The sequence below is a fragment of the Oreochromis niloticus genome, linkage group LG22, assembly GCF_001858045.2.
Source record: "Oreochromis niloticus isolate F11D_XX linkage group LG22, O_niloticus_UMD_NMBU, whole genome shotgun sequence".
NCBI classification, from domain to species: Eukaryota; Metazoa; Chordata; class Actinopteri; order Cichliformes; family Cichlidae; genus Oreochromis; species Oreochromis niloticus.
In genome coordinates this window covers 19,256,593-19,283,721 of record NC_031985.2, presented here as the reverse complement: position 1 = coordinate 19,283,721, position 27,129 = coordinate 19,256,593, and the positions used below count along the sequence as shown (strand labels likewise).

Here is a 27,129-nt window from a genome sequence, read left to right as displayed (position 1 = left end):
AACTAAGAGCCTTAACCCAATGCTTTGCATTGTGCTTGATGATGTACAGCTTGGATGCAGCTCCTCAGCCACGGAAACCCATTCAATGAAGCTCTCTATGCAATGTTCTTGAGCTGATCTGAGAGCCATGTGAAGTTTGGAGGTCTACGTGCCTCCGCATCTGCTCCCACTCTGTGATTTTATGTAGCCTTCAGCTTTGTGGCTGACTTGCTGCTGTTTCCAGTCGCTTTGACTTTGTTATAAGACCACTAACAGTTGACTTTGGAATAATTAGTAGTGAGGAAATTTCATGACTGGACTTGTTGCACAGGTGGTATCCTATCATGGTACCACAGTGGAGTTCATTGAGCTCCTGAGAGGGGCCTATTCTTTCACAAATGTTTGTGGAAGCTGTCTGCATGAGCAGGTGCTTGATTTTACACACCTGTGGCCATGGAAGTGATTGGAACAAGTCAATTCAATGATTTGCATGGGTGACTGAATACTTTTGGCAATTTTTGTAGATGAATATAGTAAATACATAAATACATAAAGAATTCTAAAAATAGCTTCCAGTGTGTATGATAATCATATTTAGTGACTTTATAGCATTACTGTAACAGGTTTATATGTTCACACTATGGATTCCAGATATTTTTCAGACACAACTCTCTCTAACTTGGATGTGTAGACATTAATAATGCAAATAACTGATCATAAGCAAGTATGTGCACCTCTACAAGAGCTGAAGTTTGGCAGTTTGGTATTCTGGAGCAAAATGGAAAAGAGGAATGCCTGAGCCACATTGATCTTTTGGAAGCAACTGTTGCTGCCAATTAAACTAGGAAGGGTTATGAGGGCATTTCCAAATGATTTGAAGTCTATCATTCCACAATGAGAAAGATTACTGAGAAGTAGAAAACATTGCAGATAATTGCCAATCTTTCTGGGAGTGAATGTCCCAGCAAATTCACCCCAAGGTCAGATTGTGCAGCGCTCAGAGAAATTGCCAAAAATGTAAAGCATCTCAGACTTTACAGGCCTAGGATGGTAAATCTTAAAGTTCGTGAGAGTACAATTAGAAAAAGACTGAACAAATATGGCTTGTTTGGAAGTTAGAAAGCCTCTCTCTAGAAAGAAAATGGCAGCACCGCTTAGGTTTGCAAAGTTGCACACAGCATATCAGCACAAACTCCTCATCAACTATCAAGCACCGTGGTGTAGGGGTGATGATTTGCGCTTGTTTTGCAGCCACAGGACTTGAGGACCTTGCAATCATTGACCACAAATTCCTTGGTATACCAAATTATCGAGAGTTAAACGTGAAACCATCTATCTGACAGCTAAAGCTCTGCCAAAACCAGGTTATGAACAACACAATGATCCCAAGCACAGCAGCAAATCTACAACATAACATCTGAAAATGAAAAGAATCAATACGTTGCAATGGCTCAGTTAAAGTCCAGAGCTCAACATGATTAAAATGCCGGGTTGGGACCTTAAGAGAGCTGTGCATAAACAAATGCCCACAAACGTCAAAGAACTGAAGAACACTGTTAAAGCAATGTTAAATAAATAATAACATGGTGTAATATATGTCAGCATTTTATATCTTGGTGAGGACCTGATGAATTTTTTTCCTTGTATGTAAAACCTTGGATTGAACGAGTGTGTGCTTTCTTTTTACCATGACTGTGTATCAATAATCCTACTGAAACAAATACATAGATATGCCAATACATTATATCCTCAACCCTCACTGACACCTCATTATGGACTGTGAAGACAGATACACAGCATAAGCTCATGATAAATGTATATATCCACAGAGTAGACAGAAACTCATTGAAACGTTAATGTGAACACTGTCGATAATGTCGCAATGCTGCCTTAAATCAATAGCTGTGACACGCCATAGTTTATAATTGACTGAAAGACTGGTGTAAAGTCAAGCTTAACTTCTAAATGTGGGGGACATAACTATGTTCTCACTGTCATGCTGCAGGGACTCGCAAAAAGCAAGGCGAGGTTAGGTAAATCATAAAATTTTAGGTTGAACACTTGGTTTAAGGTTAGAGTAAACTGGAGTAATGGTTAGTGTCAGTCTCCAGGGGTTTATGTAAGTAAATACGATGTCCAATAGTGGTGTGAAGTGATGGGAACTCAGCTGTGTGTGTGAGTTTGTACGTGTGTGTGATTTGTATGCTCTGCAGCAGGAGTGGAGTCAAAGTGTTCCCAGGTCGGTGACCTTGGCTTTAATAATAGATGAATGGTGACAAGAAAAAGAGAGGGACACAGGACCATGAGAAAGAGAAAAGCAGAAACACAGAGACAGACAGGGAGGGAATGAGTGCAAAAGAAAAAAAGATGCAGGGCTGGTCATTTGACAGACAACAGAACAGAAAAGGGATGTTTGATACAGGAAATGGGAGAAGGAAAAAGAGCAGAAAGGAGGAGAAACCAAACAACAGTGCATTAGAGAACAACTGACAGAGAAAATGTTGTGATTTCAGAAAGAAGGGAATGAGAGGATGGTGGATAGATAGATGGCTAATAAGGAAAAATGAGACAGAGGGAGAAGGGGAAGAGAGGGAGAATGTGAGGAGCGAGAGGGGTGAGTGACTTGCTGGTAGAGCTTCGTTGGCTTACTGATGGAGGACCTGTCTAACACACATACACACTAACAGAAACCCACATACACGCATTGTTAGTGTGGCTTTACAGAAAGGCTGGAGTTACTGATAATGTTTATATTTCATAGCCAAGGTCTATGGGATATGTCTATGTACTCTACAAACACAGGGTGCCCCTTTTTTTTCTTTCTCGAAAAATAAAAATAGATAAATAAAACACACATACATCTCAGGCAAGTACCCACCTTTTTATTAAATCTTGTGGGTGATGGAGCCGGCACTCTGAGACAAACACATTTATCTTGTACTGAGAACTGGCACTTTGAATGGTTTGGGGGTTTGAGCAAAAAAAAAAAAGAAGTCATATTTAAAGTACTTTTTTGTAGGTTTTGACAATCTAAGAATGTCAAACACATTTATATAAGTATGATGTAGATGTAATTAAAGGAGGCACACTTAAAAGTGTAATAACAGGACAGTAGATATTGAACAGCAAGCAGTCCTTTCTTACATAATATGCTGAGGATTCCTTAAATTGTACATTTATGCAATTTTTTAAAGTATTTATTTGCATTTAAAAGCTGAACTGGCATCACTCCCTTGTTAACAACAAAGTGACTAAATAGCTACATATACAGTGTTTAACAAAGACCCCCCAAAACCCCCCACAAATATTAAGAAAAAATCCTTAAAACTAAGATTATATCATTTATTAGACAAATAACAAACTGATTTTGTGTTTTATACCCAAATTTGAGCTAACGCACTGGACTTCAATGAGAAGTCAGAAATTAATCAAGCATAAAACTCAACCACTAAAACCAATTCTTCTGTTAATGAATGGCAGTAAATAACTGTAATTTTGCATCTCAATCAAAAAAATAATAACAAGCTTCATTATTTCTTTCAGCTTTTTTATAAAACAGTAAATTTGAAAATTCATGGATAATAGCATTAATTATATTTTAGCATTAAAAATACTACACAGCAAAAATGCCAGTGTTGATTTTTCAGTGTTAGTAGAATTCAACAGAGTTCCGAGTTAGTTCAACACTTAATCGAGTTAAAATAACACATCGGGAGTTGATTCCTGAAAAGTGTTGGTGTGGATTTTAGTCGTTACTGCATTTTAACACTGTGGGTGTTAAATTAGACCACACCTTCATTTCCTGTGGAGCTTCGCATTTCAGAATCTTCGGTCGCCATTTTTTCTTGCTGCTGCGGTAAGTTTTATTCGGTTAAATATTAAGTTTTAGATTGATGTTAGAACAAGTAACATGATAACTAGTAAAAAAAATAGTATTTATATCAAAATACATCATCTTTAAGTGTCATATTTGAATTTTAACTGTTTTTTGTTTAGCTGGGCTACTGCTAGCTAGAACTCTGCAAAGTACCAGTTACTTTCCTAATATTTATTTAGCATAATCTGGCTATTGGCAGACTGTAATGAATATTACTTAATATATGTCACAGTTTTTATTAAATGCCTTTTATTTATTTTTTAATTAAACTGCCAAAGCCTTAGGGTCAGTGGTCTCAAACTCCCGGCCCAGAGGCCACTTGCGGCCCACGTCACCCCTTCTTGTGGCCTGTATATTGAGGTGAAGAAGTATAATGCAATTTGGCCCTTGAAGTGACTTTTTTTTTGGTCATTAGCCAAAAATGATTTAATATGAAGGCAATAAGGGCAGAGTGTTACAGGCCCTCATGGGCAGTGTAGTCCGTGCTGTAGGGAGAACGTTGTGTGTTTGAGCGCGAGAGAGGGAGAAAGTAGGAGCTGTTACCGAGGAGAAATGGAAGAAGAAAGCATGTAAATATAACCACTGCCGCCAAAAGGAGTGCCTGGTTGTAAGAAAGCTGTTAAGACTCGACTGTACACTGTGTTCGCTGACAGTAAAACTACAAGCCCGACAACCCGACGTAGAGGTCTCTTTACCACGGTTCAGAGCCGCGGACCTGGCCGAGGTAACAAGAGAGTACAAGCATGTGGAGGGATTGGCTTTGTTAGTTCAGTGAGAGTCAAAAACTAATGTGTACACTTATTTCTGCATTTTTATTTTGTTAAATATGAACAAAATTACAGCAGAAGTGCTGCAAAGTGTCTGACCAAAAAGAGAGGACCAATTGTGTTCATTTGGTAGTTCAATTAAAGGCATCGGTTAGTTAAGAGTAAGAGGGGGGAAAATGCGTTCATATTTGCAGTTTTGTCTTGTTATACAATATTTGAAATTTAAAAACAAACAAACCAAACGCTACATTGTCAGGAATATTTGTGGGTGTTTTCTTTGTGGTTTCTGTTTTTTTTTTTACTTCTTGAACACTGAAGTGGCCCTCCAATGAGATCACAGCTCATTTAAGTTTGAGACCCTGCCTTAGGTGAACTAGGATGCTTAAGGGTAACCTGAGAGTATTTTTACACTATAATGGCCCCTACATCTTGTAAATTATGGGAATTTCATTATAGTGCGCATTTCTGTAGCCAGTAGGGTATTTTTCTTTTTTTTAGATTAAAATTTTTTCATGGTAAATTAAGCATTTTCTAGTCTAAAAATGAATAACAGGGTTATATTAGGGTTTGTTAGAGAGTGGGGAGGGTTTTTATGGCTTAAAATATATAAAAAAAATAGAAATATGGTTTCTACTGACCCCTGCGATAATTGAGAGAATACTGTATTGCAGTCATGTTACACAGCTTGTACTACTTAAAGATGGACCAAGGGTGTTTTTTCTTAACAAAATGAATTTTAGCTCAGTCTAAAGGGACTAGACATGCTAGATATTTTGCAAAGAAATGGTGTTATATGCTTGACCTTATTCTACTCTTGGAAGGTGGTGATATGCTGGTTCCTGACAAGAGATGAAGAAATCAAAGTCAGCTTTTCAAGACAGCCCCAAGACTCCTCGCAACCTGTGTTCAAATGTGAGGCTGTTGTCAGGTGATGAATGCAAGGAAGAGGCACTCAACTGACATGAAACATGTCAAAGACAACATGAAGGTGACATTTCAACATAGGCAAAAAGTGGTTCAAGAACCTGCCACAGCTTCTACTGTCCTGGACCTTTTCCCAAGATTTCTGTACACCTGGCTTGGTAAGGCATAAAATGATTTAGTGACAGCTTTGTGGTTCCTTTGTTTGTTTTCTTGTTAATGTGTTGTTTCTGTTGTTACACTTTGTGTTTAAGATTGACCAAGACTTCACAATGCTGTTTGTTGGGGAGGAAGTGTCTGCTAAGTTCCTTGCAAAGTGGCCAACCAAGCCAAGGATCATCAAAGATTGCAAAAATCTGTCTCAGAGTACAGAATTGGATGAGCTGCTCATTTCTGCACAGCGTTACTCTGACGAGGGTGGTAAGTGTAAGTTGGAAATGGTAGATTTTGCATGCCTTTACAGCATTTGCTTAATTCCCACAACACAATATATCACTGGACCATACCAGTAAACCTTTACTACAAATTGGAATACAGCTGTCCATTTTCTAAATCACATTGGGTTTCTGTTAATTTGTGTATGGTATGAAAACAAGCTTACAAACATGTTAAACCTGAAATGACATTTAATGTAGTTTGAACACAAAAAAAGTTACGTAATCTTACTATTGTTATGACTCGATATGTACTTCACGTGGTGGCCAGAAGATTTTAAGTCTCTAGAAAGAAATTTGTATACCAAGGCACTGGAAAACTGCCTTATTTGAAAAATTATCGGGTGTCTAAAATGTCATCATGGTATTACATAACGTGGAAAAAATGACTGCTGTGGTCCTTTAAATGACAGTAATTGTGATGATCTTAATTCCTATTCTGTAGTTTGGGACTGCGAGGCGGCTGCCAGCTTTTGCTGCTTCACTTGTACCTCCAACATCTAAGGGAGGGAAGTCTTCAAAGATTAGCACATCAGATGCTGCTCACCACCTAATGAAATTCATCAAGGTATGATTTTTAGAATTGTATATATCTCTTTTGATGAGAACAGATGCAAATTATCAAGGGCTTATTTTAAGATGGCAAGGTGATCCAACATGCAGCAGATGTATCTATCCCAGACAGGCTTGGTGTTGCAGGACTGACATGTTATTGTTTCTATTAAAACTAAATGTACACATTGAAACAAAAATAATTGTGCGCGCGGAGTGAAACATTTTAATATTGTCATAATTTCAGGCAGCTATGCCTCAACATCAGATTACCAATTTTGTTTAATGTGAATCACTTGGTTTCATTCTCTCCCTCAGGTGGGAGGTAGCACGGAGGCTTTTCTTAAGGCTGGCCCCACTCAGCCATTCGTCCTGTGTGTTGGAGAAAGAAAGAATATCATCCAGAGTTTCTACATTGTCCTAGATCAAAAGGTCATTCCCTGTGTGACACAGATGGGAGTTGCAGGTTTTGACAAGGCAAAACTTTTCAAGGCACATTTTTTATTTGCCGTGTCCTTTGACAAGGCATTGAACAACTTCTACACATTCATCCAGACCACCGTGTATGGCATTGATGTTGGCAGTGTGAAGGAGAGTCCTCGGGTCAGGGAAACAAGAGGAAATCTTCATTGTACAGTTTAAAGATATCCACTATTCAGCACTTTGACTGGAAATGTTCATCTGTTACATTTGCAAGATACACCACACAAGTTGCTCAGTGTTATTTAGACATTTGAAGTTCCAGCATGGTTTGTACCCAGGAAGGTTTTTACGTTTGACCTGTGGAGAGCCTGGATGTTCATTTATCTTTCGCACGTACTCTGATTACAAGCGGCACTTACTCCGAGCACATGGAGACTGTCTTCACTCTGAGGTCATCAATACTTTTGAGCCTGTACCTAACGATGGAACCTCTGTTTCACAGCCTGTAAATGTGGCTCATCACATGACAATTACTACACAGGTTCCAGTTGAAAAAAGGCAAATACTGAACATGTGCAGCTCTGTTATTGCTCAGGTACAATCATCAGGAGTTCCTGAAAGTACTGTGCAGTGTTTAGTTGTTTCATTGGAGGAACTGGTTAATGACATCCATGCACATGCAAAACAATCTGTTGTTGACTGTTTGTCAACTGATACCATGATACAGATATCAAATTGGGATGTATGTTTGTTCTGGTGTTGAAAATGAGATGCCTTTGTTCAGTAAGATTGTCAATATAATTGTTAGATTGCAATGCTTATCTTCTAACTTGTAAGGCTTCAACAGTATATTTCAATGATCACTTAAATGCATTTGTTATTGAGGATGGATTAGATGTCTTTGCACTGATCTCTGTAGATGATCTAGTGTACTATAGACCTTATGATAGGCAATTTTCAAATGGCACTGATGACAAAATGTACATTGTCCCATACTGTAATTTTGTATAACTTGTTTATTTGTGGTGTATCAGAATACAAAGTATTTTGGAACGTTAATGTCTTGTATTTCTTTGTAATGGGTAGATGTTAGGGGTTACGTGTAGCAGTAGAGATATCAGATTAATGGGAGTTTATTGTAATCTGGTAGTATTAATGATTTGACTGACACTAGTGTTAGTGTTAGAAAATTAACACTATTCAGTGTTGAATTTTTAAACACCAGGGCTAGTGTAAAGTACTACCAACACTATTCGGTGTTAATTTTTTAACACTTAACACCAGTGTAGAATATTTTTGACACTGGTCAGTGTAACTCAGTGTTAATCTTTAACTCTGTGCAGTGTTAAAATAACACTAGCTCATTGTTAAAAATATAACACTTTGAAAAGTGTTAATTTAACACTCAAAAGAGTGGACACATATAGACACTTTTCTAGTGTTAAATTTAACACTCACAGTGTCAATTTGACACTGGCGATTTTGCTGTGTACTTTGATTAAAGAGCTTGTGCACACTGGTGAATTAACCAATACAGAAACATAAAAATGATTTTGATAATTATGAGGACTTTTAATTTGTAGTAGCAGTGGCATAAACCTTACACTGGGTGGTATGGTCCCCACAGCGCACACAGTCTCTTATTGCTTTTCAAAGAACATAAACACAACTTTAAAGCCAGCACAGCTGTGATAAGCTTACTGTGGCAGAAAATAACAAAACCTTGTAACATCTAAATACAAATGTATGGCTTTTGACAGTGAATACGCTCTAACAACACTGCACTGGTCTTCCATGTATTGTGCAGAATAAACTTGCTGTGTACTACTGGGTACAGATTAAGAAAGAAAACCCAGCTCTTATGCCAATGCAATGAAGCAATATTATAAGCATGGGTGCATTTAGATGGTGGCTCTCTCCATTAGCTTTTCTATTGATCTCTATGGGGAAATCACTCAGGAGAAATGAATGGGCATATGCACAATTATCATTGAGACAGGAACCTTATGTCCTTCATAAAGGTGATATTATTTCAAGTTAGTTTTTAAACTTTTAACATTACCTGCGCATTTGCTTAAAAAATTGCCACCAATACATTTGTTATTTGCAGAGTTACTTTAAGAAACACAGACCTGCAGTATTTCATTATTTTCTATTTTAATCATTTTGGATGTTATGTCTTTTTAATCACTGTGTTTTCAGTATATCATTTGAACTTCACAATGAAACTCAAGGAGCATAAAGGGCAGAGATATATCAAAACAAGTGTCATTGTCACACCCCTTTTGGAACTTGCTGCATTACCAGACTCAGCACTGTGACCTCATTATGACAATAAATCCACAGATGATGACACCCAAATGAGGTACACAAAGTTCATTTCTGCAGCAAAGCTCCCCTCTCTATGTTTCATGTACTGTGATCAAATGAAAACTACATCCACCACACAGGAAACTTTGGAAAGGTTAATATTTTTAGTATGGCAGGAGCTGATTCGACAGAACAGAAAAACACTTTGTTCCTAACTGATATTAAGATGAAGGTCATATGTTGCTAGACAAGCATTTATTTTTAAAGCAGACCAATGCATCTACAAGGATGTTCTGTTTGATCAAGATAAGTCATTGCTTAAAGGGATTAACAATGAGAGACCTCAAGAAACCAAACTTTTCAACTTTTTTGGAATTTTGACAGAAATAGAATTTCCGCTGCATAGCGTAGTGAAAAATTAAGACAAAACTCCCACAGAAATCTAACCTGATATGGATCCCGGGAGGTTCGAGACGCTGGGATCATCCTCAGACTATAACACCCTCAAAATGTGGACGATAATGTTGAGGGCTAAGAAGCACTCAGGCTACTTTTGAAGCCATCCACAAAGACACAAGTCATCTGTCGACTGATTTAAGATCCCCTGAGCAGTAAACCCCCTGGGTGTACTGAATGAGTGAGAAATTTTATGATTTATTGCCAATGAATTTAAATTTCAATCGCAAAATACACTGTTATTCCTTTGTTCAGTCATACAAGTCAGTTTTCTAAGATTGAACACTTAGAATCATTAGTTAGTGCCTAGAAAGGCAAAAATAAAATGCATTTAAAATTAGGGGAAACCTATAAGAACGAAATCCAAGTACATTAGATGTGTATATCAAATAAGTAGAATCAGACAATTATAGACAGGTAATACATCTAGCAGTGATAGAGTCGATGCAAGTGATGAGATATCAAAATTACTTGCAAAGTCACACTGTGTTACATGCAACATATCCAATGCAAAATGTTATTGAGACATAAAAAGAGCAATGCCAGGACAAAATGTACAACCCACAGATTTATAATGGTTACTAGTTTATCAACTTGATATCATCTTCATATTTTTTTTGTGACCAACAACATGTGATTAAAGATGGTGCCACCCTGTGTTTTACTGTTTGATGTGCAGGTGTGCTCAACATTACCAATACAAAATAAACAGTTTTTTGCCATCTCATCCTTGGTATACAAACACATGAAAATGTCTTCACAAGTTATTTAAATGCATCTAATTCACACACTTTCCTTCTCTTTTTCTCTCCTACAAAAACAAACACATGCTCATTACTTACCTTTATAGTTGATTTTAAAGCCGATGGAGCCGACGCTCTCGTCTGACTGTAGGTGGAGCCACATCTGGTGGGTCATGCTGACTATCAGGTCAGGAACAAAGCTACCTGATAGGCTGGAGCACAAAACACACTGCTATTAAATCACTGTCACCATAATTACTACTATAAAAAAGTATCATTTTCATCATTGCAATCATAGCTATAATGAAATTCTCAAGTGATTCCCTGAGTGTGAACAAATTGCTGGAACATACTGCACTGGAGTTCAGTGCTTTGCTTTGGTTTTGCAGAATCCTGCCTGAGTATGGCAAATTGCTTTGAATAGTCTGATGCTATGCAACCTTTTTTCAGTGCCAGTGCTGTTTATAAGCAAAAGCTAACAGTGACCATCTACAAAGTGAACCATAATCACACACTTTGTAAAAGGTCTGGCACTGTTATCTTTGTGGGCACTACATTTTACAAATTCAAGAACAGTGGTAGACAATGCTGATTTCTGTTTTATGATCAAATTATTTTATGCCAAAGAGATAGACATTTCTGAGTTAGATGGATGCTGATGCTTTGCATCAAGCCCAGAATTACAAGAAGTACAAGACAAAAAGTACCTTTCTCATTGATTATTCTCACAGAGCACTGCTGCTTATTTGCATAGCTGGTCTCTGTATCTCTACATATCAGTGATATTTACTTGCCTCTCCAACTATTTTTCACATTTTTTTCAGGTTATAGTTACACAATATTAAAGACAACAACTACCACCATTCTGCTATTGTTTGAGAAATGATGCAGGTATGTGTAATATAGATATATTGTGGAAAGATTTTAAGTAACCCTTCATCTTTTTATATTTTACTAGTAAAATGGGAACTAGGTGCAGTGATTTATTGAAACATGTGCAAACATACATGGAAATGCAGTACTCAAGGTACAAACAGGAAGCAAATATTTGGCATGAGCAACTGTATTCCTCAGCAAAGCCTGAACTGTCTTAGCCAAGCTTTCATGTAATTTCTTCAGGGATAGCTTCAGAAAGCCTGGACGACCACTGCTCACTTAAAATTACAAAAAAGTACTGTAATATACACTGATCTCGGGATATGTGGAAAGCAAGTGCAAAAGTATGTCAGTTTATAGTATAATACTTACACCTGTAGAATAGTCGTAGGATCTCCAACCTCCCCTCCATCTCCAATAGTTAGAGTATCATAGGCAATCTCTAAGTCAAACTCTTCAAAGTTGATCTGGATGACCTAAAGTTGACATGCACAGAAAAAAAAACAAGCATATTCACATACATGTGAGTTATTATTCCAAAACAAGTCAAGCAGTAATATATAACTTTATTTTTTTAAATCAGGGCTACTCAATCAACAATAATAAGAAGAAAAAGAAGCAAAGTTCAGAAATCTCAGCACTCAATAAGGAACGTGGTTATTGATTCTGGCTAAACAAGAATCGGTTTGGGGGTCATCGCACTGAGCTGTGTTTCCTAAAATGTCAGTTTTATACCAGTAAAACCTTCGGCTCAAAAAATTCCACATTCATTTTGAAAATGGTGGATTTGATCTTGATCTGGTTATAATTGCATTTTTTGACAAATTGCATTAAAAAATTGAATCTACACTCTTGTAGCTGTCCTAAAACTAGCGTGAGCTAAATCATGCTACAAAAGGTTGCATATCATATCTTGTCATGTTAAGACTTTTACCTGTGATCACATCAAAGTCATCTCTGTCTCTGAGTTATACCTGAGCATACTGTATATGAATCATTAGAATTCATTCATGCATCACACAATGATGCATGATTTCATTCAGTATCGCACGATGAAGAGGGAAGACGAAAGTAACACCTCTGCTGTACACTTGAAGCAGTGAGTAGCAGCACACAGCTCAAAACTCTGATCGGGAATTATTAAACCAACACTTTCTGTTTCATCTAAGACCAGAGAGAAGCACATTTGGCAAAAGAGAAGAGAGAATGGGGGGAGGGTTGATAGAGAGAATGAAGAAGATGGAGGCAGATGGAAGAGGAGAGGACAGAGGAAGAGAGGAAATGGGGGTAATAATGAGCACATCTTTGATGCTAGCAAAGTACAGTGGTGGAATATTTCAAACTAAAATTCTGACTTGACCCTCAGGGGAAGACTGAAACCTCAATCTGCCTCCGCCCTGCTCTTTTTCTCTCCTTGTGAGGAATTTCCAGATTTCCAGAATGAATATTCTGCTGGAGCACTTCAAAGCACCCGAATGCATCGTGCAGGTCTTATTTTCCTGTATGCTGCTATGTTAGCACTAAGCATATTTGCATGCATATCGGCACGCTCAAAAACTCTGTATATTTATTACGTTTAGGTAAGACGTCATCAATACAGTCCTCTTTTTCCCTTCACTACACAACTGAAACACCAGAAACATGACACCACTACTGTGCATGTTGAATGGATACAGTTCATTCTTTATGCAACTTTAGCTTACGAATTTATGAAAAGGGAGAGAGCATAAAAAGTGGCTATCCCCTGATTTTTTTAGTTTATGGGGTTCATTTTTTGCCATTTAATACTTGCTTTACCTCTTCTGCCACAAGCAAGTAAAGTTATCTTTTGACTGACAACAACTAATGTAGACATACCAAATATACCAAAAAAAACTGGCAAAGCGTAGCAGCACCATCACCCGATTTCACCGGAAATGAAATAAGCAAGAGTGTATACAAAGATGAAGCAACAATCTGCCCACTGCTCAAGGTGCTGACTCAGTCTTATCAGTATGTGAGGCAGCAGATTGGATTAAAGCATTACCTACAAACCTGTTAAAATCTCTCTGGAAAGCATGCACACAGACACACAGAAACAGACAGGCACAGGCTTTGTGGAGATTACTGTATCTATTGCTCTGATTACACAGTCGCCATATTCACACACACTTATCGCCGTATTCTCATGAACTCAAAGCAGGTTCTCAGCACAGCAGCAAATCTGAGAAGTAACAGCCGCGTTTATGTGACTGTTTGTACAGATTTTATAGAAAGACGACATCAGATCGTGCTTTTACAAGGATAATCATGATGATCACAATACTTAAAAGTCATGTTGTGCAGTTTTAAAGTCGCAAATGGTTGCTGACATAGCTGCATGACTTCCCGTAAGTGAAACACTGTTCAAGAGCTTACAAACTTTATGGAAAAAGGTTTTTTTTCCTTTTTCTTTTGCACCTACACTAATGTATGGATGCCATTCTTCTGCAGTGTTGATAGTATAGACGACGTGGTACTGGGCACTGGAGACGATTAATTTGACAGCAACAAGTGCGGATCTATCAAATGCAAATGGTGGAAAAATAATGGGAGTGCTTTATAGATATATTTTGATTTTGAGTTAAATGATCAGAGATTACCAAAAGCTTTCCACAGCAGGTTTCAGATAAAAAGGGAAAAATCTTGAAACTTACTAGGCACCGCAAAGAAACACATCCAAATGTGCATAGAGAATTCAAAGTGAGTGGGTTTCACTTGTTCAGTGTCCACACACAACATTCACAGATTGATAGCTCATGAAGTAAGCTGGGAGCTGTCATTACTGTATTGTCTTTCACGCTATATTTCTGTGTGTGTGTGCCTCCAATTTTTATAGTGCTTACAGTCAAAAAAAGTGAATGATGAGAGTATACTACCAAATAATTGGTATAGTGAGTGGGTTTAAACATTACTTCTATCCCAAGTAGGTGAAATAACTATTAATCAGGCCAACAAGCCAATACAAAAAGTTTGAAGGCTGAGGACAACAAGGGCATCGATATGCAGAAACGCTACAAATAAAGCCTTTTGGTGGCTTGCTTAGTTTGCTGTAGGTAGGGTTCAGAAAATACCTCATTCTGAAATGTACTCTATAAAGAGTATTCCATTAAACTTGTTCTATCTCGTTGTATATGTCCTTTACAGAATGCCCTAATGACACATCAGCACTGTTCACACAGCATTAGACACAGCTAAGCCATAAGCACATTGCACTGAGTCCATGCATGCACTTACGTTTATGCATCTATGAATGCTGCACTGAAGTCGGCTTCGACTGGAACCTCATTAGTGGGAATGTGAGGGTCAGTGTTTATGTGTGTGTTCCTTTTTACTTTTAGTGTGCTCAGTTTGTGTTTATGATAGATGAAGCTGAAAACTCCACATATTTCCCCTCTCTTGTAATTGGTTGGTGTTCATGCAAACATCCATCTCTCTGTCACTCTCTTTTCACTAGCTACCTCTCCCGCTTTTCTCTCTTTCTCTCTCTCTCTACCACCCTCTCTATCTCTCTCTAATTGGCTGCTGCATGTCTTCCTTCTATCCGTCTATGGCTTCTAGCCAATGAGGCGACAGAATTGGATTTCTGCTTGATAAAGCACTTCCTTTGGTTGTCGTGGAGACAATGAGGTGAGCGAAGCTCCTCCCTACTTATACCATAAAAGATCTTAAGATACTTTGAAGATATAGTTATACTAGGAATATGTGAAACACCTGGTGAGTGACACAGCCGGTGATGTAAAGCGGGCATTGACAGGGCTGGGGAATAAAAGATTGTCTGTGACAGCATTACCATAAACCCTGATCAACACGCTCCCCTTGAATGTGCTTCTCCAGTATAAATCGTGCCATTGTGATGAGACCTGGGATGCAGCTGATGAAGACTGATGGTTAAAGTCCGAGACTACTCAGTGTTTTGCCCCTTACTTATACTTTTTTCAGCTTGGACTGCCAGGTGCATCCTTTCCAGATACCAACTCTGAACAGGAACCAGTGGGAAAGGCTGTGCCTGCCCCTTACTGTTGCTATGCAACTACTGAACTATAGAAAGCGTTAGAATCACAGTTCTCCTATGATAAATGTTTAACATTTTTAACCTGAGCCCTTAAAAGTGCTATGCTGTTCATCCCGTCAGGAAGATGCAGAAGCATACCATTTTAATGACAGAAAACCAGTGGAGTGTTTTTTTTCTCTTTGCCTACTAGCTTCAGTGTATGTCTGATTTTTTTTAAGCCTGCAGGGCATTTTTGAATTTAATGCCTACACTATTAATGGAAAATCTACCTAAAACAATTCCTTCCTGTCTTTGAATTGAATGCCCTTGCATGCACTTCTTTTGTGTTTATCATAGGGGTGCTAACTAAATATTCATCATCGCAGCACTGCAGTAGTCATCTTGTATCCATGTGTTATGCATTAGACTGTGCATGCAAATGTGAATCGGGCCACAGAAACCTAGCACACACTTTATAATGTAAAAGGCTCCTGGTTTAGGTGTGTGTCCAGCTGTCATGAAAAGACTAAAAGATAGCTAAGCACCTACAGTATGTGAAGAGTTTTATCCAATCTCCTGCATCATGACCACGTGATATTAAGAAAGAAGTGTTTTGATTTGCTCATATCGCAGGATATGGAAATTCAAGGAGAAGGGGAAACCAAATGATGGAGAAAATACAGAAAAGGAGAAGAGAAGAGAAGAGAAGAGAAGAGAAGAGAAGAGAAGTCTAGTAATGGGCATGCTGTCCTACCATCCCCAAGGTTAAATGAGAACAGGAGAGAATGAATTGGCTCTAAAGGCTCATTCTGCCAAAACTAAATGAAGCAATAACATCAGAGAGCTATAGAACCCCATTAACACTTAACCTGAGAGAGAGAGGGTGGTGTATAGGCAGAGAAGGAGAAGGATGGAGGGAATGGGGCTTGCAAAGATCGGGAGAGAAGAAGGGTGGGAGAGCTTTGGAAACTATGTATCTTTACCTTCAGAGTATGAGAAGGCACCTCTGTGAGAATCTGTGTGAATTTGCGCAATGGAGAAAGAGATAGGAGGGAAACAGTGAAAAACAGATTTTTCCCCTCAAGTGCCCTCCTCGCTCTCTGTATTCTCTCTTTCTCAGTAGTAATTTGATGGTTTCAGCTTGAGCTCTTTAATGAAGAATCTGGGTAATTCTGAGGACAGTGCCTCTGGGAGTTAAGGAGGAGGAGAGTGGGCAGTGTAAAAAAGAGACAAAGAGAAGGAAGAGGCAGGAAGAATGAGAGGAAAAGTACAAGTTGAAACAGGCAGAGATGTGTAGAAGTAATAAAAAAAGAGAGATATTCGACTAGCTGTAGAGACAGGACTATTCCCTTGTTTGGAACGTGTTGTGCTGGCTACACCCTCTTGCTCTTGTGAGTCTCACACGGCCTCTCTTTTAAGGAGTTTGGGCTTCTGTTGTTGCCTTCCCTCATACTGAGATCAACCTACTACTGCCCTGTCTGCTAAGTTGCCCCTCGTTGCCACATCAGCTCCCTAATTGAGAACAGATTTTTACTGCCAGTACACCAGATCATCACTGCTCCCATTCTGTCACAGTCATTTTTGCCCATTACCTGTTGTTTACCTGCCAGTTCCCAACTGTGTGCTTGCCTCTGCCACCTGCCCGACATATGTAAGCCTGCTTTTGGACTGGTAAATTACCTTTTACTCGACGAGATGCTTCTCTGGATCTGCAATTTCCTGTTGTCACTAAACATCTGAAGCATGCAGAATGTGAATTCCTAAACCAACGGGAACTTACAAACACTAACTGAGATGTGCTCAACACCAACTGTGAGTGCAGCCTTAACTAGAGAAAGTGACTGCAGTAATTGCAGATCAATATCCCGTGCAGTGTGGTAGTGTGTTTTACTTATTTTATTTTTTAACATAACGTTTAAAGTAGATTATTACCAACTTTCTTGACAGTGCGATACAGTAAACACCCTCTTTTTTGTGAAATACCAAAACACTATATTATAATGTGTAAATCCAATAGTAAAGATGTGATTGAAGCAAAGACTTTCAGCTTTAATGGCCAAATGATAATAATAATAATTATTATTATTATTCCATGACAAATTAAGCAGGTAAAAAAAAAGTTGAACTTGTATCTGTAGCTTTACACTGGAATTCTTCGAACGAGGTCCAAAGAGATTTTGGGCTAACATTGGGTTGAATAAGACAAACAAACCCATCAGAGACAAAGGAAAAAAACTTAAGAAGTGGCTAAATTAACAATCTAGTACATTTCTACAAAGAAGAAGTGCACCTGCCCACTCAGCAACATTCAAATCCCTGAAAGACCACAGAAGGCAACTAAAGCAGATGACTGTAGAATTCTCTAAGCCTGTCCTGGGCTGAAACCACAACTTTAGACATGTGAAACCAAGATCACTCTGTAAACTGTATCTATGATTATGAAAAGAAAAAAATGGGGGAGAAGGAATGAAAATGCTAATAACAGAAAGCACACCACAATCCCTGTCAAACATGGTGGAGGCGACATTATAGTATGGGCTTGCATAGCTGCTAATGATACATGCTACACTCTCTACTCTGATTCAGCCAAAATCTGCAAAACGGACCAGATAGCGTTCCTGTACTGACTCAAGAGCTTTCAAGGCAGAAGCTCTTGGGCTGATCTCAACCCGATAAAGCATGTTTTTTGGTTCTTCTGAGGGCAGAGAGACCCACAAATAAGCAGCAGTGGAAGATTGCTGCAGCAAAGGTCTAGCAGAGCATCTTACAGGAGGAAACATCACATTTGGTGATGTCCATGGGCTGTAGGCTTCACACAGCCACTGACTGCAAAGGACTTTCATCCAAGTATTAAAATAATCCTTATATTTTAAATTATGCTAGTTTCTCCAATTAATTTTGAGCCTCTGAAAATAGGGGGCAATGTCAAATTTTGTAAGAACCCTTAAATTGAAGACTGCACTTCAATCACATTTTCATTATTTGGTTTTATTTGGCAAAAAAAAATCTTCTAGACCTTGTTGTATTTTTTAAAAATTTCTAAATGCCTTTGAAATTGATCTGCCGGATAAACCAACGCTATTATTTTTGTTTTTACTTTCAAAATATACTTCAAAGCGGTGACAATGAAAAGCAATGACAGTTATCTGATAGCATTTAAAAAGTCTGACAAGATATTAATCCACAACCGAGAGTTTTTTTTAATATTAATAATTTGAATCCTATTAGCTTTACATGTCCACACATTTCACCAAGGCAGATGAAAAATAAATGAAGGTGAGAGAAGAGTTGTAGGCAGACAAGGATTTGTCAGTCTTTGCCAGGCCGATTCTTTCTCTCTTGCTTTGTTAATTGGACCTAACAAGTCTCTACTGTATGTTCTGTATTAGACAAATTCAAAGACAGGTAGGACCTGTGGTTGTATAAAGAAATATAACCACAGGTCCTGGTTTCATCCTTAGATTTCAGAAACTAATGATAACTGGTAGACTGCAATATGAGGAAGTCAATTTTAGGCTTAGTTCATGTTTTAAAGCTGAATATTCACGTCAATAAAAGTAAAGCAAATAAGTTGTTTTTGGGATGAGATACCAGCAGTTTGCACTATGATCTAACCCACTCTGTTGCACTGACTTTGAAGGCTCTTCAGCTCTAGGATCATTTAAATTGCTGTGCTATGCAGTATTGTTATACAGTATTTACCTCATAATGTTTAATATTCCTTGGGCAAAAGATTTTTTTTTTTACCAGGAATGCGGTCTGTGTGGTATACGTCTCGATGCACAAACATTGGGTTTGTTCTGAATGGATGTCTGTCTCTTCATGGCACATACTGTATAAATATATAATCCCCTGAAGACCTCTGGTTTGATGTAGTGTCATAAAAAAAACATGTGTACCATGTGGTGCTGTGTGGTCTGTGATTCAGTATGGCATATAGCACATATGATGTAGTGGGATAAAAGACGTTGTATATGTTTAGGATGGTGCATGGCTTGTACGTGATGTGGCATGGAACACTACAATGCATTATGAGGCACGGCCTGTAACGTCCCTTGAGATAAAGGGCTATAAAATGTCTTTCTGCTTTACTTCATCTCGTCTTCATTTAGGTTTACGTGTTTGGCAATATCCATTATTATTTATCATACAATACATATACAATAATTTTCACACCTCTAACATGTGTCGCACATTTACACACACGCCTGGAACACAAAGGGTCCAAATGGCCTTAGTGTTGTAGCCTTCAACTGTCACCTACACAGTATAGCCTTCAACAGAGAATGTATTGCTCTAGACCATAAACCAGAGGCCTTGGGCAGTGACAGAGAGCACTGTGTGTGAGAGCAGGGGGGGAGAGAGAGAGACAGAAAGGTTCTGAGCACCAACAAAGTGACTGCGTGTCTGTGTGTGTGTGTGTGTGTGCCCGTCTCAAAAACAATATGCAGTGTGTGTTTGAGCAGTTATATATGTAAGTGTGTGTGTGCACACGCCTGTATGTGTTTGTTCGTCCCTATTGTGCTGACGCAGGTGTTGCCATTGACGACAGAGTGGTCACAACAGAGCCCCGAGTCGAATAAGGATGCGTGTCTGAATACCAATCAGGTATCTCGTGGGACATAAAGCGGCCAATGGCAGATATCCATCTAACCTCCAACCTATCGTCTGCCCCTTTGCGGGATTAACCAATCACACGGAATCAAATACGGACATGCTTTGACTGGCATATAATTTACAACACCTCCTACGTGAATTATTATCAACCCATTTCAATTATGCAAAAATGTTTCTGAACCAACTTTGTAAATGCTTGTAAGAACTGCTGATTTATATCAATTAAAATTAAAGCGAATGCATGAAATTCAAATGGAGCGAAACCTTCAAGCTGGTTCAGGAAGGAAACTTGGGCTGCGCTGCTAGGCTGCAATACTCCACATACTTCTGCATAGCGCTAATTCTTTACAGTAAGGCAGAATTTCAGCTCGCATGCACTTCTCACTCCTGGCTGTGTTGGTGCTGCTGTTGCTTGTTTAACATTTCATAAGCCCCCATTACACCAAACCTATAACCCGGAGGTTTCAAGTTCCACTTTTGGAACTTGAAACCTCCGGGTCTTCCCCAAATTTAGCTTGGGTATGCAGAGAGAAAAATCACAGCATCAATACTAAGTATTGCTTCTTCACATAATAATAATGTATTCCAAGTGTGCTTGCTGACTTAAATTGCTTTATAATGAACTCTGCAATTAGAAAGTAGGAACTATTTTACTTATTACTTTTTCTATAACTACATGCACAGGCAATATGTCTCTATGGTTAAAGTGAGTTTGTGTACTACCAGTGACGCACTTTGATATATGTGTTTTGGAATTAATTGATCTCTCCTTAGACTAAATTTGAATTTGAGAATTTGACAGCGATAGAATCAAATTGAAGACTTACCTTATTGGGATTTGAGGCAGAAATTATCCACACACACTGTGCGTTGTTCTCATATTGAATTGGGAAGTTGGGAGATGTAAAGGTTCCTGATGGCCCCTGAAGATTACTGCCACAAGTCTTCACTGTGGAGAGAAAACAAAACAAAACAAAAAAAACCATAATGTCATTGTTTTAAAAGCAACTGAAGCATTAATATTGGTATTAGCAGCAGTAATTGTAGGCTGTTGAGTCACCACACAACAAAAGAGTGACAATTAGCTTTATAATTAAACCATTTAGGTGATGTTTAGCCAGACATATTCAGGATACAGCCTGCAGCAAAAGTGTAACAACTGTGGGTAACAGCTGAAGTTTAGAAGAGAACAATTAAAGTGAATTTAGCACAGCTGAGAGATGCAAGGAAGAAGTACTGTGACAGAAAGGAAAGAGAAGAGCAGAAAGGGGAAAGAAGAAACGAGTCAAGTGCAGACAGGTACAGAAAGAGGAACAGAAGGTCACATAGATGGTATTGATATTGCCAGCAACATCTCCCTGGATAACAGTGCTTAATTGGAAGCTATTGGGTGTGAAATACCACAGGATTAGCTAGAACAGTAGTATTGAGTGACAGATACATTCACCTGTTATTTGCTGAAAGTCAACAACTTCGCTTTACTACAGGTGTTATAATTACAGTCTTAAAAAAAAGAAACTAAAAAAAAAAGAGGTGAAAAAAGTCAACCAGAGGTATGAAAGTGTAAAGTGGAGATTCTCTCTGCTGAGCCAAAGAAATTTACTACTTATTTTAGTCAGTGCCTGTGCTGGAACCCCTTACAAACTCCAACACTAATGCTGAAGTTACACTTAGTGAAGTGTTGAAAATGACACATGCTAGGTGTTCGATAAACCCACTAAGCCTTTATTAGGCTTTGTGTTCTGACTAGATGTGATAGAGAACCTGCTTGTCTGTCCTTGGGTCGTCCTGTTAGAGTTGGGAGGTAATTTTCTGGTTGGTTTGAAGCACCGTTTGTTCCTTAATTAGTTTGTTCAGTGGCAGGCCATAAGAATATGTACAGTTAACAGGCGCACAAACACAAACACACACACACGCACGTGCTCACAAACCCTTGAAACAAAAGAATAAGCATCAACGCTTAAACACGACGGTCTCATTTTAGAAGCGGCCGACAAATGTACGTATTCAGCCTAGCTTATATTGACACGCACTGCGCAAGAGACAAATGCACCTAGCATTGCAGAATAATTGAGTTAATATAGATCCTTACAAATGGAAACTTTCAAATACTCTCAGACAAAAGCCCACTCCCGACTGTAACTCGGTGGTCAGAATGAAGGAAAGGGACAAATAAAAGAATAAGAGCCACAACATGTTTGTCTACGGGTCTTTTGTGTGTGTGTGTGTGTGTGTGTGTGTGTGTGTGTGTGTGTGTAATGGACTGTAACCGTGAAGTGCTGTAAGAGAGTGTCAGAACAAGTACAACACCCCTTAGAGACAACCTTATATAGTTCTTTTCTGTTTCTCTGTCTTACTGTCGACGAGATCTCTGCAAGAGTCCCGCCTGACCGTACCCAGTTGTTTCGTGTTTCTCTAATTCTCACAGCATCCTCAGCTGACCTGCTCTAGTGTTTAGCTCACAGCAGTTTATACAGCGATAGATATGCAGAGATAAAGTGTGTGTTTGTGAACGTGTGTGCACGCTAGGGTTGCGCGTGAAAAATGATTTATCTGAATGTCTCGTGACTCGTGTGTAAGCTCGTGTTTGCGAGTGCACTGACAGCTCAATCAGCGTGTCCTGAACGAATGGCCAGCCCATCACCGTGCCCACAGCAAAACGGGCATGATGTTGCTATAGCAATAGCGCACAGAGAGACTTATCACCAGAATTACCAGAGGAGCTAACATCTCATAACTTACGCTGAACTCCATCTGTCTCTCAGCCTGCATCTGTCCGTCTTTCTCTCGGTCTGTCTCTCCAGGTCTTTTATTTTCATGTCTTAGTCCCTTTATGAGCCATTGAATGTAGCTCATGATTTACATCACGCTCTATCATTTGCTCTCAGTGGCTCTTCATTACCTTTCATACCTATTTTTCTTGCTTTCTCTACCTGTGTCTTTTGGAAGTTTCACCTGGCAGTGGGGCGTTGTGCTGATATATATTTCCATTTAATACTACTTTGTACTACTTGTCAGAGCCAACTGTTATATTTTCTACCGCACTAAAGTCTTGTAAAGGTCTCATCATGTGTTAAGTTCCTAGTAAATAATTGAAATATGACCCATATGATGATTATATACATTTTACATGTTGTTGTAGATAAAACTATTTTCCAGTGTTGAGTTTAAAGCAAGTAAGATGACACCTCCACCCCCCATTTTTAACTCGCTACAACAACAAACCCATACTGTTACTCACAAAAACTCACTTACTGTATATTTTAAACAACTAAAACTGATATTTGACATAATAATTTCTTCACAATACCTCAATTAAGAAAATTCCAGTACATCCAGTACAAAACTAACTCAGCAAACTGTTATTTAAACATTTTGCAGTTATGAAGCAACACCATCCCGAATTGCTCTCTTCCTCGTACCTCCCTAACACCTGAGAAAGATATGGTTCTTTCTTTGCCGTAAAGTCTGTGTGACAGAACCGAAAGTCCATAAAAATCAATCTGATAAACCTGTTTTAAAGCAGCCATTTTTGCATGGAATAGTAGGTAAACACAGATGTTACTAATGACATTAATTAAAACTGTGTACCATGATACAAATGACCTTTCGTTATTACAATTACTAACACCTGTGTTTACCTGCTATTTTGTGCCAGAATGGCTGCTTTGAAGTAGGTCTGCACCCAGAGTTTTGGATCCACAGGTGAGAAATGGGCAGTGGAAACCATTGCAGCATATGTGTGTATGAGGTTGGCATCTTAGCTTTCGGATCTGGAGTCAGTTTTGTAGAATATAGGTATCAAAAAATAATTTTATTTGAAATACAAATTTCTATTTATACATATTCATATATTTTTATGTAAAACAGTTTTACCAAGCCATCAGAAATCTAATTAAATTCCTGGCAAACAGAAACCATATCACCTGCCAGTGTGTCTGAGCTTAATGTGGCTAAAACCTCGTGAAGTTACAGAACTGGTTTCTAGAGATATCTGGGTTTTTAATTTCAAATGTTTCATTATTTAGAAAACACATTTGTCATTTGACCCACGGTTAACATACACACAGTATGCTGGATTGAAGACATCTGACATGTATTTATAATAGCACAATTGTAATGCTCGTCAGTGTGTGTCTCTGTTTTTCTGTATCGCTTTCTCTTCCTCTCATAATTATTTATGCTGGCACACAGTATACAGGGTTTAAAGCCAAAAGAGCCACACTCTCATTGAAGCGATAATGAACTGCAGATCAAATTAAAAAGAAGAAAAAAGTGATGATAAATGCATATTGCTGAAATCAAGAGCGTGGTTAAGTAAATGCTTTAGGCAGGAATAGTACGGAGTGTGTGTGTGTGCACGTGTGTGTGTAACAACATATGCACTTTGTGTTTATATTTTCAGATCAAGCAGAATCCCCCAGGACTCTCCCTCTCTTTTTCTGTCTCTCACTCTATCACACTTAGACAAACACGCTTACCCACATAAACCATTGGGATGTGAACCAAAATTAAATGGTGTTCCAGGCAAGAAACACATTGCCAAAGTCTATAGTGTAGCTCCAATGCCCTTGCAAACATCTCTCCAAAGTTTTGTTTTATGGATTCAGAGCATAACTGACGCGCCCCATAAGCACTGGGAACATTGCTCTGAGAATGTTTTTGAATTTTAATACTGTTTAGCTTCACAATATTTTGACTCAAAAGAGCTTCCTCCAGACTGATTTGCCTTACACTCAAGGTCTATAACTGCTTTCTCAGCAGGGTGGCCTTTGTGGTTAGTGAATCGTCCCCACAGTGGAAGCTTAGCTTCAATCATCCATACTGCTATACCTGCTGAAGCATACCAAGGACACTTAACCCTTAAGAGTTCCAAATTATCTGCCTGGCCCTCTACCTCACTGCACCTCAGCAAGAGAGTATAAAGAGCAATGGATGAGAAAGAAGTCACACAGAAAGTACAACCAAATCAGATATCAAATCAGATTTTTTTTACAATTATACCTTTACCATTAAATTTCTATTAGTTTGGCTTACATATTGTGCACGGGCAGTTTAAAGTAAACTTTTTACTATGGAGTGCCAAAGGACACTGAGCTTTGATCTCAGGAACCAGTCACTGTCCATCATAAATTGCTTACAAGCGTCTTACCTGTGTTCTACCTGTGAGCTATCGCGGCTGCCTCAAGACTTGTTGTCAGTAAAAAGACAGTATCCCCATGACATCAGCTGCCTGCAGCATTAAACATTTAACAAGTCATTAAGTGAAGGTTGGGATGCTGTTCTCAGTCTTTGTGGGTCCCTTTAATCTCGACAAGCAAAGAATGCAAAGAGTGGTCACAAAGAGGTAATACTGAAAAACTTGTGATTACTTTGGTTGCTGGCAGATTAATGGTTGCCTGTAGTTTACATGAAAGATATCTACCTGTCTGTAAACACATGCCAATGGTTGTGGAGAGACATTAAAACTATAACTAGTGCGAAACAGAGATTTTGAAACATGCTGGTTGCAGCAGTAAGGCACAACTTTTACTATGAAAGTGAACTGGTTCGTGTAACACTTTTTCAGGATTCACTAATGCTCATCAACTAGTTAGCGAATCTTTACTGACAAGTTGGTATCTTCCATGCAAAACATGACAAAACATAACTGCAGGAATCTGCTAGTGTTCAAAGCAATGGCATGGTAGTTTTTGGTGCATTGCACTCTTGTGACCAGTTTCACCTATCGGCAGCCAGCAACCTCCAACAGCCATTTGCCAACCAAATGGACAATACACATTCGTCCAAGGTCATTGACTGTTATCTAGGCCTAAAATCCAAATTACCAGTGCCAGTATTTGATACTGAGCTGAGCATGTTAAGAAAAGCTGAACAGATTCAAGACAGTTCAATTCTTCCTAATAATGAGATAAAGATTACGAATTAGATTATGATAACTGAGGAAACATCCTGACTAAAGCTAATTTCTTAGTAAAGTAAATGTGACTTGATTAATTGTTGACATTGTTGACCAAGGACACAGTTAATCTAAAACAAACTTCTCAATTGTTTTTCATGGAAAGAATCAGAATCATTTTCTTATTGAAAAAAAGGAAAAACTTCAATTTGGAAGTGTTTTTACTCAACTAAGAAATCTATCAAATTTGAGTATAAATTCGATTTTTTAAAAGCTGTATCTGTATCAGGTTTGAGTCAGATTAGAGATCAGAAGTTTCTGCGGGATGGTCAAACTGTCTCTTTTAACAGGCTGCCTACAGGAGCAGATAGATTGACCAATGGACACAGACAATGATTGATGACATCATTAAGCTGGAACACAGTGTTCCACAGGCCCTCGTTCTGGTTGGAGCTTTAATGGGTACACACACAAAAAATTGGGTAGACACAGACACTAACGCACACAGAAAAAAAACACACACATACAGAGCAATGCCTGCGCATTATGGTTTCTCCCCTTTTCTTCTCTATTATTGGAAATCAACATATGCGCATGTGAGTCTGTGTCTATCCAGCTGATATATAGCACCCTTCATTGAGTCAGTATATTCAGGCAGATCAACTGAACACCCCTGGAGTTCACACACACAGAGACAGAGAGAAAGAGTTGGCTCAGTGGCCTTGCCATCTGTCCATTAATCAAGGTGCCACATGGACTGACTCCCTCTTTCTCTCTGTCTTTCTCTCTCTTTCTCTCATAAAGTGGTGGACAGAGGGACATTGCAGTTTGATGGTTTATTTTATACTTTTTTTATTTGGTTTTGTATTTGTTCTTTTGTATCTAATAAACTGATTACTGTTCTGTGTCCATCTTGCAGTTGTTGTTGTTGTTTTTTTAAATATATATCTATCAACCTCTTTCTGGTGGTTATATTGTTGGTATACTGAGAGCAGATTTCTGCAACCACTTTATTTTCCACATAATGTTCCAAAAGAGACATTTAGCTGTATTTAAGTGTTTGACAGAAGTGACCCTTTAATAAGTCAGCTGGCTTGATGCTTCCTGACAGATTGCCTCTCTCAATGTTATTCATGAGTTTCCACTTTAGCTATTGGCTGGTTGGCTGTAAAGGTCAAATCTGAGCTGTGTTCAGTTAAACACGGCCCTTATCTCACACCAGTTTGTTCAACACGATGAAATAAAGTAACCTAAAGAGGGACA

The 27,129-nt window shown here is 38.6% G+C and overlaps 1 protein-coding gene across 1 annotated transcript in view; it reads right to left on the bottom strand.

Moving 5' to 3' along the window:
- csmd3b (CUB and Sushi multiple domains 3b) overlaps positions 1 to 27,129 on the bottom strand; it is a 361,413-nt gene that overhangs the window by 99,651 nt on the left and 234,633 nt on the right. Inside the window, 3 exon segments of the mRNA XM_019350799.2 lie at positions 10,562 to 10,674; positions 11,711 to 11,814; positions 20,795 to 20,916. Of these exon segments, the coding sequence (XP_019206344.2) occupies positions 10,562 to 10,674; positions 11,711 to 11,814; positions 20,795 to 20,916 (339 nt within the window).